Consider the following 18,019-nt stretch of genomic DNA (forward strand, 5'->3'; position numbering starts at 1 on the left):
TGTTTTTATACCAGCATTGATTTCACGTACCTTCGCTTCGTCTCGCTTGTCAATTGTATTCGGCATTTTGAGTAAAAAAGCCGATACGAAAGAGAAACGTATTTTTGAAGCACAGCGACGATGAACATGTGCAAGTTTCGATAAAACAGAACAGATGCGGGTACTTTTGTAAGAACTGTTATGATTGGCTTTTGTTCTCTCCCACACTCTTGTAAGAACTGTTATGATTGGCTTTTGTTCTCTCTCACACTCTTGTAACAACTGTTATGATTGGCTATCATGCTCTCGCCAGCGATGTTTTGGCCAATTACATTGTAGATAACACGTATTCTACCGCGAGACTTAGCGAGACTAAAGATAGAGAAAATGTAAACATGTAACATCGTCGTATGCTTGAGTATCACGAAGGAACATACCCCAACCCCCCTCAATAAATGAAAAAAAAAAATCTCAACGGATTTGGCATAATATAAAAAGGTTGATTTTTACTCAGAAAAAGCGGAAATCCGCCGAAAAGCGGAAAACTCTCATCCCTGACCTATGCACACTCCAGATTTCTGTTTTTTCATCTCAATTACTGTTTGTGTCACACTAAAACAACAACTTGCACCTTTAAAGTGGTCGGCATGTTGTGTAAATGAAATGGTGCTAACCCTCCAAAATCCATTTTAATTCCAGCTTGTAATGCGACAAAACAGGACAAACACCAAGGGGGGTGAATACTTTTGCCAGACATTGTAAGATGGTGCTAGAGTACGTCCGAATTGTGTCCTTACTACTTGTTCACATACTCAGAGAACGTCCTGCAGTTATGGTCAGGTAGTCGGTACCTAACTGTCATTAGTACACACGGAGAATTCGGATGCAGCCCAGGTATCCCTCTTGTATATTTATTGGTCAGTCACTAGTATCCTTTGCTCCCATTGGTACTCACCTGAATCGGGTCATCTCAAAGTTGAGATGAGGCTAACTCAGTCCCCGCCCACTTTATAACGTCAAAGATTATTTCGCCTATCATCGCTACATGTCTCCAAAGACTTTCCATGGTCTCTGGTCACTGCCGGGCTCTTGCTGTGTGTACACCCCTTTAGTGAGGACTGTGGAAATGCTTGAAAACCAAAAGGAGGAGTCTGGGGAATGGTTTTGCAAATCGCTTTGCTGCGACTGATTTCAGTTTTTATGCTTAAATCTGAATCTTGTCATTGTTTTGGGAAAGAACAGCCTAACACTGAGGAGGCACCGAGATGAAACGATCGCTTATAAGGCTCCTAATACTGACTGTGTCTCAACTCAACCTTCGTTTTTAAGAATTAAGCTCGCTTTTGTTGGATTGCAGGTCACAAAACTAGCAATATGATATTAAAATAGGAAATAAAGTACTTTACGCGACTCTGATAATGAGAAAGAGAGAGAGAAAGACCAGACAGGTAGATAGAAATCCTTCTGTTAAGCTTGGAGTTTTGCACACCTCGTAGTTTGCATGTGAATCGGCTCTTTGTAGCTAGAGGTCATGTGTTTGAATACCGTTTCACAACACAAAAGTGGAGAGCAAGCGTTCAGGTCAACAAAACCCTCGACAAGGTCAGGAACAAAAGTTTCATCAGTTTATAGCGCTTAATCTCTTTCCTTTTCTAGAACTGTCAACGTTGTTTTTAATTTCGACTCGTTTAAGGTGTTGACTTTCAATGGACGGTGTTTGGATCTTCAAGGCCAAACAATATGGCGACTTTGCCAGGTATATACAGTGGACATAAAAGTCTACACACCCCGTCAAAATGATAGGTTTTTCTGGTGTAAAAAAAATGAGACCACGATAAATAATTTCAAAACTTTTCCCACCTTTAATGTGACCTATAACCTGTACAATTCAATTGAAAAACAAACAAATCTGTTTGGGGGGCAAAAATAAAAAAGCGTACAATAAGCTGGTTGCATAAGTGTGCGCACCCTTAAACTAATACTTTGTTGAAGCACCTTTTGATTGAATTACAGCATTCGGTCTTTTTGGGTTCACACCTGCCATCAATTAAAATGACTCTGATTAACCCAAATAAAGTTCAGATATTTACTCCGTTCCATCCTCCAGCAAAAGCCAGCGTTCACAGAGAGCTTACAAAGCATCAAAGGGAGCTCATTGTTGAAAGGTATCAGTCAGGAGAAGCGTACGAAAACATTTCCACGGCATTAGATATACCATGGAGCACAGTGAAGACAGTCATCAAGAAGTGGAGAAGATATGGGACAACAGTGACATTACTGAAAACTGGACGTCCCTCCAAAATTGATGAAAAGACAAGACGAGAACTGGTCAGGGAGGCTGCCGAGAGGCCTACAGTAACACTGAAGGAGCTGCAGGAATTTCTGGCAAGTACTGGTTGTGTACTACATGTGACAACAATCTCCCGTATGCATCAACTCTCCCAAAAGCATGTGGGAAAATGTGTTACGGTCTGATGAAACCAAGGTTGAACTTTTTGGCCACAATTCCAAAAGGTCTGTTTGGTGCAAAAACAACACTGTGCATCACCAAAAGAACACCATACCCACGGTGAAGCATGGTGGTGGCAGCATCATGTTTTGGGGTTGTTTTTCTTCAGCTGGAACGGGGCTTTAGCCAAGGTGGAGGGAATTATGAACAGTTCTAAACGCCAGTCAATTTTGGCCCAAAACCTTCAGGTGTCTGCTAGAAAGCTGAAGATGAAGAGGAATTTCATCTTTCAGCACGACAATGACCCCAAAAAGTTTTGGAACGGCCCAGCCAGAGCCCAGACCTAAATCCAAGTGAAAATCTGTGGGGTGACCTAAAGAAGGCTGTGCACAAGAGACGCCCTCGCAATCTGACAGATTTGGAGCGCTTTTGCAAGGAAGAGTGGGCAAATATCGCCAAGTCTAGATGTGGCAGGCTGATCGACTCCGACCTAAAAAGACTGAATGCTCTAATTCAGGGCTTTTCAAAGTGTGGGGCGCGCCTCCCCTAGGGGGCGCCAGAGTTCTTCAGGGGGGGCGCAACGTGAGGAAAAATAAACCAGAATAAGTTACTATTGCGGACATTTAGCGAGCTTCAGCTAGCCTTTGCCAGAGACAAAATGGACCGATTTTTAGTACCTAAAGCTACAGTGAGTGAGGAGACAGAGTCTGGGCCAAGCAAAAAAACAGAGCCTCCAGGATGTTGCGATTTGCAACTTCAAGACAAATTCAACCAATCCCCGCGAATTCAGGGCGGTGTTGCAATTATATCCAATCACCGCAACTTTCCTGCAAATTTGATCAATCGTTGACGTCGTCTTGAGGTGACGTCGACAAACTACCTTCCGCCTTACTTCCGTGTATACGTTCAAGAGAAGCAGCATGCGCGCAGTGTTGCCAGATTGGGCGGTTTCAAGTGCATTTTGGCGGGTTTTGAACATATTTTGGGCAGGAAAACGTCAGCAGTATCTGGCAACACTGCATGATGTGCGAGTCAGTGTTTATGTAGGCTTAAATTCTGTTACTGAAAGTGTGTTATGTTTACAGTGAAGGACTGTGTGCACTTTACATTATTTTTTTACTTAATACAAGAAATTAATGGATGCCAACATTTTTGCCAAAACGGTATTTTATTTTCCATTGTTTGGCAGCTTCAGCATCATACTGTGAGATTCTGTTCCAATTGGGTTTTTTTTTCTTCTATGAAGCCTGAGCCATTTATTTTATTAGTTTATAATTATTGTTTAATTTAGTCTTCAGGAGAGACTGCCTGCACACAGTACTAGTATTAATAGTTTTTTTTTCTTATATGAAAGCTGAGGCATTTATATTATATTTTAAGGTAACTTCATGTTGTGCTGTGAGGTTCTCTGCACTTTAACTTTTGAACCAACAGGTGCATTTGGATAAGTAAAGCCTATTTTTCTGTATTTTTGTAGTCCTGGTAAAGTTGTTTATAGGACCATTTCTCAGTGTCTTTGTTTTTTTAATCAATAGTTTTTCACTAATAACTTAATATTTAAGATATCACTCAGTTTTAATCACAAAAAGAGAAAATCGCAACAATTTCTCGCAACTTTCACTTCCTCCCGCAATGTAATCACAACAAAAACCTAAAAAACACCGCAACTTTCATCGCAATTTTTTGGAAACCCCCCGCAACATCAGACATTTTAGCCCACAACAATCACAAAAAAGGCCCGCGGAATCCTGGGGGGACTGGAAAAAGAAGGAAGTAAGACCACGACTATTTAAAGTTTGGATTTTCATGGACTGGATCTGAAGATGCTCCACTGCCACAGTGTGTTGTCTGCCAAGAGGTGCTAGCTAACGATGCTATGAGATGTTTAAAATGTGTAAAACAAGATGTTTTTAAAAAAAAAGCACAGATGTTTAAAATGTGTAAAAGAAAAAAAAATAAAAATGTGTACAACAACCATTTTTTAAAATACGAATGGAACATTAAGTATAGCAACAACAAAAATTGTAAGGGGGGGCGCTGTTGTTTATTTGCTCTCCAAGGGGGGGTTGACTCTTCCACACTTTGAAAAGCCCTGCTCTAATTAAATCAAAAGGTGCTTCAACAAAATATTAGTTTCAGGGTGTGCACACTTATGCAACCAGCTTATTGTACTTTTTTTTTTAATGTTTTTCCCCCGAACAGATTTGTTTGTTTTTCAATTGAATTGTACAGGTTATAGGTCACATTAAAGGTAGGAAAAGTTTTGAAATGATTTATCGTGGTCTCATTTTTTTTACATCAGAAAAACCGACCATTTTAACGGGGTGTGTACACTTTTTATATCCACTGTATATGTACACCTTCGAAAAACCTTCTAAAAGCACTTATTATAAATTTTAACAGCTCAAAGCAGCTCCATAATAAAAATTTTCAAGGCCTATAGTTGTTTTTGGCTCCATCTTGAAGGAACAATTTAAATACGGCGATGATAAAACGAAGCTCGGCTTCCCTCCTCCTCCCAGCTGTAATGTGTATGTGATAAATAAAGGCTTCTGATTCTGAAAATCTGATCAGAAGTCTTCTGTAGCCGTGTGATTTTTACTGGCAACAAAATACACAAATCAACAGACTTCACTCTTATGAAGTTTAAACCTCACTCGGCGAGATAATGCATATGTAGTGCTGACACGGGTACTAGGAAACAATCCCGTTGCCATAGCAACGCGATTTTTGTTGTCTAAAAAGATGGCTTTTCTCAGTGAATAAAAACGGACAGAAACATGTCGCATAAAACGATCAATGAGCCACTGATGTGCTGTAATAAGTATGTGTTATCATTTTCGTTGGGGTAAACCGTTCGTTTATATCTTCAAGATGGAGCCAAACCTTACAAAAACAACTATATACCTTGAAAACTTTTATTATGGAGCTGCTCTGAGCTGTGTGTATGTCATGTGAAAAAGAAAGTACACCCTCCTTCAAATCTAGGTTTTAAGTATCAGGACATAATAAAAAAATCATCTGGCCCTTACCAGGTCTTAAAATTAGGCAAATACAACCCCAGATGACCAATAACACGCGGCATATTCACCCTGTCATTATTTATTAAGGCAATTAGCAGCCAGGTGTTGCTGATCAAATGAATTTGATTAATTGATCATCAGCTCTTAAAAAGCAGACGTTTTGGCAGTTTGCTGGTCTGGAGCACTCAGGTATATGTTAACACAAAGGAGGAAAGACATGAGCAACGATCTTAGAGAAGCAATTATTGCTGCACATCAGTCTGGGAAGGGTTATAAGGCCATTTCCAAACTATTTGAAATCCATCATTCTGCTGTGAGAAAGATTATTCAGAAGTGGAAAACATTCAAGACAGTTGCCAGTCTTCCCAGGAGTGGACGTCCCAGCAAATTTACTCCAAGATCAGACCGTGCAATGCTCAGAGAAACTGCAACAAAAACCCAAGAACTACATCTAGGACTCTACAGGCCACAGTTAGCATGTTGAATGTTAAAGTTCATGACAGAACAATTAGAGAAAGACTGCGCACGTATGGCTTGTTTGGAAGGGTTGCTATAAGAAAGTTTCTTCTATCTAAAAAGAACATGGCAGCACGGCTTAGGTTTGCAAAGATGTATCTGAACAATCCACAAAGTCTTCTGGAACAATGTCCTTTGGACAGATGAGACCAAAGTGGAAATGTTTGGCCGTAATGCACAGCGCCATGTTTGGCGAAAACCAAACACAGCATATCAGCACAAACACCTCATACCAACCATCAAGCACAGTGGTGGAGGGGTGATGATCTGGGCTTGTTTTGCAGCCACAGGGCCTGGGCACCTTGCAGTCATTGAGTCCAACATGAACTCCTCTGGATACCAAAGTATTCTAGAGGCAAATGTGAGGCCGTCTGTCCAACAGCTAAAGCTTGGCTGCAGTTGGGTCATGCAACAGGACAATGATCCCAAGCGCACCAGCAAATCTACAGCAGAATGGCTGAAAAAGAAAAGAATCAAGGTGTTGGAACGGCCAAGTCAGAGTCCAGACCTCAACCCAATTGAAATGCCGTGGCCGGACCTTAAAAGAGCTGTGCGTAAACAAATGCCCTCAAACATGAATGAACTGCAGCGGTGTTGTAAAGAAGAGCGGGCCAAAATTCCTCCACGACGATGTGAAAGACTGATAAAATCATCCAGAAAACGATTGCAAAAGGTGGTTCTACAAGCTATTGAATCATGGGGTGTACTTACTTTTTCACACATGAATTCTGCATTTGCACTTAATTTTTGTTCAATAAATAACGACACGGTGGAATCTGTTGTGTGCTGCTTTACACCTGAGGTTACATTTGCATAATTTTAGGACCTGGTAAGGATCAGATGATTTTTTTGTTATGTCTTGATTGGTAAAACCATGCAACTGGAACAGGGTGTACTTTCTTTTTCACATGACTGCACACACACACACACAGAGCTTGTGAAATCGCAATGCTGTTTGGCCACAAACATCCAAGTGCTGCCCGTTAAAAGTCAACGCCTTCGCGATAAAATCCTTTTTTCCTGTAAAAATGAGTCTAAAGTAAACTTAGAAATCAACATAGACAATTCTTCTAGAAAACGAAAGAGCTTAAGTCCTATAAACTGCTCAAACCTTTGTTCCTGACCTTGTTGAGGGTTTTGTTTACTTGAACGTTTGCTCTCCACTTTTGCGTTGCTAAGCGGTATCCAAGCACGGGACCTCGAGCTGCAAAGAGCCAATTACATAATGACCGTTTCTCTCAGTGTCATTCTTGCTATTATTATCTGAAAGCAGCTGACCATACTGTGTGAGTGCGGTACCTCAGAGTAGAGCCCTGCACTCCCGCGGGAGTCCCGCGGGACCCGACGCAACGCAGTGCGGCGCGGGACAAATTTTGGAAGCTCATTGCGGGCGCAGGCGGGAGGGGGAGTGCACAATGCGGGAGCGGTGATAAGCTGCAGTCCCGCTAACTAAAAACATGTTTAAAATAAAATTTATAAATTATTAATTTATGTCGGGCAGCACGGTGGTGTAGTGGTTAGCGCTGTCGCCTCACAGCAAGAAGGTCCGGGTTCGAGCCCCGGGGCCGGCGAGGGCCTTTCTGTGCGGAGTTTGCATGTTCTCCCCGTGTCCACGTGGGTTTCCTCCGGGTGCTCCGGTTTCCCCCACAGTCCAAAGACATGCAGGTTAGGTTAACTGGTGACTCTAAATTGAGCGTAGGTGTGAATGTGAGTGTGAATGGTTGTCTGTGTCTATGTGTCAGCCCTGTGATGACCTGGCGACTTGTCCAGGGTGTACCCCGCCTTTCGCCCGTAGTCAGCTGGGATAGGCTCCAGCTTGCCTGCGACCCTGTAGAACAGGATAAAGCGGCTAGAGATAATGAGATGAGATGAGATTAATTTATGTCTATCATATATAATTTGCGCTGGATATTTTATTTGACATTAATAAAAACATTTTAAGATGCCTAAATTTGCGGATGTGGTCTAATCTCGCGTACGTTTCCGATTCCTTTCCGCTCTTTCGTGTTTGAGATCTCCGATCATGGCAGAAGAGCAGAGCTCCTCTAGTGAAGCTCACAGTGCTTCAGAAGTGCGTGCTGCTTTAAAAAGAGGTACATTTACCGTTAAAAAGTCAAGAGTCCTGAAATCAGACATTTGGAAGTCGTTCTCACTCGTGTACGACGCAGAGGGAAATCAGTTGCCCTTTGCTTGTTGTGATAAGTGCCAAAAGGTTCCGACGGCCATGAATCAGGTACATCAGGCCTGAATCGCCATGTATGTACCGTCTTAAAAGGACAACAATTGTTGGAGTTCAGAGGGCACAACGCAAAAGTGACAGATGCGTTGAAGGCAAAGACCGTGGAGAAATGCGTTGATTTTGTTGCTGCGGACCTCCGCCCGTATGACAGCGTCGCTGGTCGGGGATTAGTTCAGTTAGCCCAACACTTAGTTGACACGGCAGCCACAATAGGCAAATTCGATGTGCGAGATATTCTGCCCCGTCCAACAACTGTGTCACGTCATGTAGATGATAGGGCACTCAAATTTAGAAGAGCTGTTGTTGATGACATGAACAATGACAAGAACTTTCGTGAGAAATAACGCGAACGTCTGCATCATGCGGGATTTGCGGGCGGGAGCGGGACAAAATATGGCAGGCGCGGGCTGGAGCGGGACTGAAAATCATAATTCTTTGCGGGAGCGGGACTGCACAATGCGGGCGCGGGCGGGAGCGGGACTGAAAATTCTGTCCCGCGCAGACCTCTACCTCAGAGCAGTAGGTGTTCTCCATGCGCTGGGAAAGACTGGGTTTGAGGCACGTGAGCGATACAACTGAGACGAGGCTGCCGTTGTGACTCTGTGTGGACGGAGCCCAGGACACGGAGGCTGTGCGCTTCCCCAGCATTCTCACACTCACCACCTGCGGACGCTCCTTGGGCTGCTCCAGCCACTCGCCTGTAGGACCTGGAGCACACACACACACACACACACACACACACACACACGTGCACAATGATGAAATAATGCATGCTACAGCACATGACATTACAGCGCAGCATTAAGGTAAGTGAGAGGGCAGAAAACACACTGAGGTAGAATGTGAATCCTCGATGTGGGACGCTCTCTCGGGGCTCACACTCTCCCGACGAGCTGACGGTGGAGACTAGAACACGGTACGTCCCAGGCTCCGATAGCTTGGTAAAGAACTCATGAGTGTTCTCGTCCAGTGTCGCTGTTTCAGTCGCGTCACCTCGGAAAAGGGTGAAAATATGAAATTCTCAGTGATCCCATGTTTTCTTAAGTTATTTAGCAAAACACCTGAAATGCAATAAATGAGTTCAATTTGTTATGAATTTGCATACGGGTCATTCTAGAATTCGGGGTACATTTTGTGTCTCCGAGATAAACCTTTTGTTAGGCCATTCTCAGAAAATGTGATGAGTAACGGTAAAGACATTTTTTTTTTAAATTTTGTAAACACTAATTTTAGTTACAATCCCTGTAAATATATTTAATAGACAAAAAAAAGTATATTTCATGAATTCACAAAGCAATAGATATCATTATTATGAAAAAAATAATGCCTGGCTGTTGTCTTTACCGTTACCTATAATGTCTTTACTGTTACCCTGTAGAGTAACGGGAAAGACAACACTCATGGCATTTCATGGTATTTTTGGATCATTGAGTGCAGAAAGAAAGATAAACAAATCATGCATTTATTATCCCTTCCTAACTTGCGACTTGGCTAACTAAACTTTTTCAACAAGCAGTATCATTATCTTTATCATTCGGGGGGTAACGGCAAAGACAGTTAATTTCCCTGACATCTCAAAATTTCAGATTTACCTGATCAGTATCCTGGATTCCAACATTCATGCACCAGTGATTTTTTTTTTCTCAAAATGGCTGCTCAACATCCTGGTCCTTGCTCATGTAGCTGCACTGCCCTCTACTGTCAAAACCCTGAGTTACAGCATGTCTTTACCATTTGGGTAACGGTAAAGACATCAAGGAAATACACATTCTTGTGCACATATTTTAGGTTATGCACCAAAAACCACTGAAGCAAAGATCATGATATTTTCCACAATAAAAAGTGAAGGTATAGAGGTAATATTTCAGAAAGACAAGTGAAAATCAAATTAAAAACAAAGGAATTATTTTCATTCAATTTCCACTGATCCTCATTTAGACACATGGCGGTGGTGACATTTTGGTATATTTAGGCTAAATAAAATTTTTGCAGATGCAGACAAGTTGTCTCAATAATTTTTTTTTACTGCTCGGTTAAATTATTTCTTAAAATAAATGTATAAGAGAGGGCTGGGATTAATGGTTTTAGAGAAAAAAAAAATTCAGTTTTAAACACGAAGTTGTCACATTTTCTGAGAATGTCCCTGTTATTTTCCACAAAAGAAATCTTTATTGAATCAGTTTTGAACAATAAGGCAAATTATGACGAACTTTCACCAATAGCAATGCTTGACGTACATTTCAGACCGAATTTATCCATGAAACATGAACTAAATGACTCCCATCCCTCCCCCCACATTACTGGCCATCTTCGACTCCTGATTCATCCATTCAACTCAAATAAACATGAAGTGATTCAGTCTATTTTTTAACAGTCTGTTTTTTGGGGGCAACATTCTATTAACTGCTATAGACCCTTCCCACTGACGTCACCGGAAACCGGAAGTAAACAGACCCTGCGCCATATTGGAAGACCAACAAACTCGTGATCAGGGGAAATAACGGCAGCGTGCGGAATTTAAACCCACGAGGCACTTGATTCATCATAAACCTACAATGGTAAACTTTTGTGCTGTGTTAGGGTGTTCCAACAAAGCTGATGGGAAAGGTGAAAAGAAGTCTTTCTACAGAATACCAGCTGTGATTGAGACACAAGGGGAGCAAACCAAGGAGCTTTCTGCCAGGAGACAGAGAATAAGTGCATTACTGAGTGTCTGTGAGCAAAGGAGAGCCTGAACATTGCAGCCTCCCTATTGGCTGTTTGTAAAAATGTATCAATTGTTGCCCTTCATCGCGGACTCGAGAGACGAGACCTGACGAGTTAGTTCGTTGGTAGCAGAACAAAATGTCTGGACACAAATCGGGTTTTCAGAAAAGGAAAGAAAATAAACGGATGGTCGAAAATACAAAAAAGGAGGCAGAAAATGCAAAACGAGTTAAGGTAGGACAAATGGTTAGTTTTCTGAGGCAGCCCGCCGTGGCTGCAGGCTTTCAGTTGTGTCACTGAATGGTTACTTTTCTGAGGCAGCCCGCCGTGGCTGCCTGCAGGCTTATTTATTATAGCCCATTTAGTTAAAATAGTTGATCTAAAATGTTTATAGTTATGTGATGGTTGTCCTCAGTGTTCGAACTATGCCGATATTTTCGGGGGGGTCCCTTTTTTTCCCTGGGGGGTGCTTGCACTTGTCTCAGAGCGCGGATTTCCAAACACGAGAAGCCTATCTTACGCACATATCACGCGGACTCCACACCTCCACACACGCATCGCGTCTGAAGTCATAACTCATCAGGGGAAATCGTGTCCGCATTGGCATGTTCAAAAAACAACCTCGCATCAACAATGATACCACACGCAAGAACAAAAAAAACAGTCAGGCTACTCAACAACCAACCTGGCAGCAGCAGTCGTTGTCATATCGGTTTATTTTATCTTTGATGTAAACACAACACTTCGGATATGCAAATGCTTCCCGTTACACACGATTGCTATGTCAATAAACATCATTTTGCCAATATTTTAGAGACCCCCCCAACATTTCCCAGATCATGTTTTCAAGGGATCTCATGTCTGTTTCAGGGGATCTCGGATCCCCCGAGTACCCCCGTAGTTCGAACACTGGTTGTCCTGATTTAGACTGGTGTGTTTTGGTTTTTTTTTGGGGGGGGGGGGGTTGCGCGATGTTGCACCCGGGTCCAGATTAGGGCAGAACCGGCCCTGGCTACATTTCAGGTGTAGTTTGTTTTATGTATGTATGTACTTGCATAGATGTGTACTTGGTCTTCCAGTATGGCGACTACCGAAATCTCGCGGCGCGGTGACGTCATGCGGGAACCCTCTATAAAATCAATTGCACAGAAAGTTTATTTTCTGTATTATGTGAAATTTCAGTAATTAAAAAACATATATATATATATATATATATATATATATATATTTACCCGTCCCAATGTACTTGTCAACTCTGTTAACACTGTTATAAAACCGCATAAAATCCACAAAGACTTTTAATAATACGCATGACACCTGCACCGAGTGATGTCACTTCCTCTGGCGGGAAACTTCAGAAAGGCAGTGAGGTGTGTTACGTTTCTTCTCTCGTTAATTTGAACAAAATGTTGAGGATTTTACACCAACAGTAGATTCATTATTCGTCAACTCTGTTATTGTGATATTGGAGTGAATCTCTCGTTTGTTTGTTTTTTAAACAATAACATGATTAAAATCCATACAATTCTGCTTTCATACATGCCGTGTGGTCGCTAGTTTGAGGTTCGCATATGGAGTTACGACACAAAATGGTGGGAAAATATCAACTCTGTTACCGTCAATTCTGCTCATGGGTTGCCCAGTTTAACGATAACCGAGTTGACGATGAGTAACAGAGTCGACACTTGAAATGTACCCGCAGTTATAGAACGGCTCATACGCTATATTTGTGTTTTATGTAGATGCTGATATTTAAATATTTTAAGCTGTAATTGGAAAGCAAGAATAAACGACAAACAGTTCAGCTGAAGCTAGTTCTCCTTTACCGAAGTACCACTCGCAGCGCAGAGCTGACTTACTGTCTCGATAGATGTAGACGACAAAGCCGTCAGTTGTAGTGGGTGGTGGAGCAGGCAACCAGTGAAGCTCCAGCAGAACCAAAGGTGGTTTGTTGGACCCGTTAGTGAGCTCTGGATTGAGATCCATGGCTGAGCCAAGCTCCTTTGAGTCCTCATACTCTGGAGCCACTCCATTCACAAACTCGTACTCCCCTTCAGTGGGGGACGGACGTCCCGTTGGCCAATAGGAAGCAGTGGAATTCTCGCTCTCGGACACGTCGCTGGTGTTCGTTAGGAGACTTCCTGCAGTAGGTGTGTACACGTTTACGGCATCAACGAATGGCGTTGAGCTGCTGTTTAGACTCTCAGAGGTAGCGAGAGGTCCCTGGGTAACCGTTTGCGACTCTTGTTCAGGTGTCGGATCTTCCTCTTTGTCTTGCAACTCTGTTTCTAGCTTGTCCTCAGTTATGGGGACGTCGCGTGCCTTTCGTGGCAGACGAGTGTCATGGGACACCTTTTCATGCCAGTTAGTCACAGGTAAGCCTCTTCCACTGAGGTGGACGATCTTGAGAGACACGTTGACAGGAGGGTTGGGTACTAGACAGACAAGCACACAACAAATAAATCAAGAAGTATTATCTTTAATAAGTTATGAATCCTTTTCTCTGGAACCCCTCCCTGCCCCTTTGGAATGGAAAGACGTTCACCCATCCATTATCTCTAGCCGCTTATCCTGAACAGGGTCGCAGGCAAGCTGGAGCCTATCCCAGGTGACTACGGGCGAAAGGCGGGGTACACCCTGGACAAGTCGCCAGGTCATCACAGGGCTGACACATAGACACAGACAACCATTCACACTCACATTCACACCTACGGTCAATTTAGAGTCACCAGTTAACCTAACCTGCATGTCTTTGGACTGTGGGGGAAACCGGAGCACCCGGAGGAAACCCACGCGGACACGGGGAGAACATGCAAACTCCGCACAGAAAGGACCCTGCCGGCCACGGGACTCGAACCCGGACCTTCTTGCTGTGAGGCGACAGCGCTAACCACTACACCACTGCACTGCTTTCATTATGAAAACAATAAAACAGATATCGTTGAAAACATTCTGTCTACATTTGCTGGATATGAGCAATCATGCGCCTCTGATTGGCTACTCGACTACTAGGCTATCAGCTCATATACCATGAGTAGAGAAAAACAAAATGGCGGAGCGTGTTGCTGAACCAACTGAGGACGAAATAAAAACTACTTGAAAACAAGTTCGAGCCCCGTGGCCGGCGAGGGCCTTTCTGTGTGGAGTTTGCATGTTCTCCCCGTGTCCGCGTGGGTTTCCTCCGGGTGCTCCGGTTTCCCCCACAGTCCAAAGACATGCAGGTTAGGCTAACTGGTGACTCTAAATTGACCGTAGGTGTGAATGTGAGTGTGAATGGTTGTCTGTGTCTATGTGTCAGCCCTGTGATGGCCTGGTGACTTGTCCAGGGTGTACCCCGCCTCTCGCCCGTAGTCAGCTGGGATAGGCTCCAGCTTGCCTGCGACCCTGTAGAACAGGATAAAGCGGCTACAGATAATGAGATGAGATGACATCTCCTGCTCCACACTCCAGCCCAGTCGGTGGTGGTAATGCACCTTTAATTTGGTTTGTCAACCACCAAGAAACCCCTAAAGAAGAACAAAACCTCAAAAAATGGAATAAAAGTATTCGATGGTAAGAACATATCTTTTTTTTCAAGAATTATTATTATTATTATTATTATTATTATTACTATAGCAATTTCCACAAATTGCTCCTGTCATTTCGCCGGTTTGTTTACGTTCTAAGCGGAAATGATTTTGTCTGATGTTTTGTATAAAGTTTTTGCTTATTGAATTTGTAAAAAATAAAAATAAAAGTGCTCCGTTTCTCAAAACCCAGTGAATGTGGGCAGAATAAAACAGTTATTCCGCTCAATCTCGTTGTACATGGCTTAGAGACAACTCAGTGCTACGTGCCTCGTCAGCTATCAGGTCATGTACGACTCGATTTCTTGGAATAACTATTTTATATAGAACCCAATAAAGTCCACTTATAATGGACATCTCGAACCCGTCTTCATATCCTGCTCTCTTTATATCCTGTCCATCCTGCTCACTCACCAACATGCACAATTAGATTCCTGACTTGACCTGCCTGCTGAATCATTTCCAGCAATACATTTACCGTACACACACACACACACACCCAGGAGAAGCTTCTAGGAGCCAGTCATGAAGGTATACCTGTCCTGTGATGATGTGGCTCGTGGATCACATCACTCTTTTGAATCAGGGTGCTTTTGTTGACCATGGCTTCAGAGATGAGCTGGAAGGTGATGTTGCTGTAGCACGTCCCAGGCAACCAGTGCTTAAAAACTGTTTTGCCTTTCTGAAAATCTGGACACAAATGGTTTGACTGATCATTTGAAAGAAATACCAGTATATTTAAATTGTGTCTGTTTGTTCTAGAGAGGTTCTGACCTTTGTAGAGCATGAAGCGCTGCTCTCCGCCTTCGGAGTAGCTAATGTTCACCCGACTGAAGCTGTTTCTCTCTGGCGAACGCAGCTCAAATACTACGCCGGTCTCCGGAGCTGGCTGGTAGTCTGAAATCTGCACGTTCTCCAATGGAAGAGGCTCTGATAAGAACAAGGAGGCAATGTTTTAGTGACAAAAAAAAAAAACAGTGTATAGAGGTTTTTAACATGGATCCAGAGAACTGTCTCACTTGTGAGCAGAGTCACAGTCTTGACCGGTTTGGTCCACATGGAGCCATTGGCTAGTAGAAGGCTGATGGTGTAACAGAGCCCGTGGTAGGTGGTGTTATAAAGAAGGACAGCAGGAGCCAGTTGGCCATTGCTGGTATTCTGGAACGGTAGGATGTGAGTACGAGGCTCTCCAGATATTCTGGCAGCGTACGTGGTGATGTTGTCCCTCAGATCTGAGGGTTCGAGAGTCATCATGATGCAGCCATCTTCCTTTAATGTCACCTCGAATGGAACAGCAGTCTGAAAAGATGGGAAACACACACAAACACATCAATTACAGTTACAGTTTCTGATGCTTTTTATTCAAACGTACTCTTCAGACAGGGTTAAGGTTTTTCCTCAAGGACCCAGCTACGGTATGGAAGTGATGTGGTGCACAACTTTCCAATTAGTAACCCAAAGCCTTAGTCACCACTTTCTCAAAGAAGAGTTTGTTGATTAGACAGAAGTAAGGAAGATCAAAACCTTGATGAAAAGTTGCATATCAGTCCAAGGACATACAGCAAATTACAACCCCGATTCCAAAAAAAGTTGGGACAAAGTACAAATTGTAAATAAAAACGGAATGCAATAATTTACAAATCTCAAAAACTGATATTGTATTCACAATAGAACATAGACAACATATCAAATGTCGAAAGTGAGACACTTTGAAATTTCATGCCAAATATTGGCTCATTTGAAATTTCATGACAGCAACACATCTCAAAAAAGTTGGGACAGGGGGAATATGAGGCTGGAAAAGTTAAAGGTACAAAAAAGGAACAGCTGGAGGACCAAATTGCAACTCATTAGGTCATTTGGCAATAGGTCATTAACATGACTGGGTATAAAAAGAGCATCTTGGAGTGGCAGCGACTCTCAGAAGTAAAGATGGGAAGAGGATCACCAATCCCCCTAATTCTGCGCCGACAAATAGTGGAGCAATATCAGAAAGGAGTTCAACAGTGTAAAATTGCAAAGAGTTTGAACATATCATCATCTACAGTGCATATTATCATCAAAAGATTCAGAGAATCTGGAAGAATCTCTGTGCGTAAGGGTCAAGGCCCGAAAACCATACTGGGTGCCCGTGATCTTCGGGCCCTTAGACGGCACTGCATCACATACAGGCATGCTTCTGTATTGGAAATCACAAAATGGGCTCAGGAATATTTCCAGAGAACATTATCTGTGAACACAATTCACCGCGCCATCCACCGTTGCCAGCTAAAACTCTATAGTTCAAAGAAGAAGCCGTATCTAAACATGATCCAGAAGCGCAGACGTCTTCTCTGGGCCAAGGCTCATTTAAAATGGACTGTGGCAAAGTGGAAAACTGTTCTGTGGTCAGACGAATCAAAATTTGAAGTTCTTTATGGAAATCAGGGACGCCGTGTCATTCAGACTAAAGAGGAGAAGGACGACCCAAGTTGTTATCAGCGCTCAGTTCAGAAGCCTGCATCTCTGATGGTATGGGGTTGCATTAGTGCGTGTGGCATGGGCAGCTTACACATCTGGAAAGACACCATCAATGCTGAAAGGTATATCCAGGTTCTAGAGCAACATATGCTCCCATCCAGACGACGTCTCTTTCAGGGAAGACCTTGCATTTTCCAACATGACAATGCCAAACCACATACTGCATCAATTACAGCATCATGGTTGCGTAGAAGAAGGGTCCGGGTACTGAACTGGCCAGCCTGCAGTCCAGATCTTTCACCCATAGAAAACATTTGGTGCATCATAAAACGGAAGATACGACAAAAAAGACCTAAGACGGTTGAGCAACTAGAATCCTACATTCGACAAGAATGGGTTAACATTCCTATCCCTAAACTTGAGCAACTTGTCTCCTCAGTCCCCAGACGTTTACAGACTGTTGTAAAGAGAAAAGGGGATGTCTCACAGTGGGAAACATGGCCTTGTCCCAACTTTTTTGAGATGTGTTATTGTCATGAAACTTAAAATCACCTAATTTTTCTCTTTAAATGATACATTTTCTCAGTTTAAACATTTGATATGTCATCTACGTTTTATTCTGAATAAAATATGGAATTTTGAAACTTCCACATCATTGCATTCCGTTCTTATTTACAATTTGTACTTTGTCCCAACTTTTTTGGAATTGGGGTTGTAAAAAAAAATTAAAATAAAAAAAACCCCATTAAGACCAGTAAAAATGATTTTTTTTTAAATCCACCTTTTGGTGATGTCGCTTCATCTCACACTGAAAAAAATTAGAAAAATCCAACCTTTAATAGAAATACATTTATTCAGAGAAAAATAAACCCCTCATCAATAAAAACACGTGTCACTATTACTGGCACCCCTGGAAATGATAGTGAACCCAATGTAACTGGAGCATGTTTCCCATTTAAATTGTTTATGTTTGAGTTGATTGGAGTGTGTAGGAACTTTCAAGCTGTAATCCATGACTTCCTGATTAACTGGGGGACAAATATGAAGTGACCCAGAGGCCACAGTCCCTCAGCATCAACAT

The 18,019-nt window shown here is 42.6% G+C and overlaps 1 protein-coding gene across 3 annotated transcripts in view; it reads right to left on the reverse strand.

The window, feature by feature from the left end:
• ptpro (protein tyrosine phosphatase receptor type O) overlaps positions 1-18,019 on the reverse strand; it is a 258,318-nt gene that overhangs the window by 152,325 nt on the left and 87,974 nt on the right. For all 3 annotated transcript variants that reach the window (XM_060902876.1, XM_060902875.1, XM_060902874.1), the window contains exons 2-7: positions 15,498-15,777; positions 15,253-15,408; positions 15,016-15,168; positions 12,772-13,347; positions 9,038-9,199; positions 8,717-8,913 (exon numbers count right to left, since the gene is read on the reverse strand). In XM_060902876.1, the coding sequence (XP_060758859.1) occupies positions 8,717-8,913; positions 9,038-9,199; positions 12,772-13,347; positions 15,016-15,168; positions 15,253-15,408; positions 15,498-15,777 (1,524 nt within the window). The remainder of the gene's footprint in view (positions 1-8,716; positions 8,914-9,037; positions 9,200-12,771; positions 13,348-15,015; positions 15,169-15,252; positions 15,409-15,497; positions 15,778-18,019) is intronic.

The sequence above is a fragment of the Neoarius graeffei genome, chromosome 21 (assembly GCF_027579695.1).
Source record: "Neoarius graeffei isolate fNeoGra1 chromosome 21, fNeoGra1.pri, whole genome shotgun sequence".
Lineage (NCBI taxonomy): Eukaryota > Metazoa > Chordata > Actinopteri > Siluriformes > Ariidae > Neoarius > Neoarius graeffei.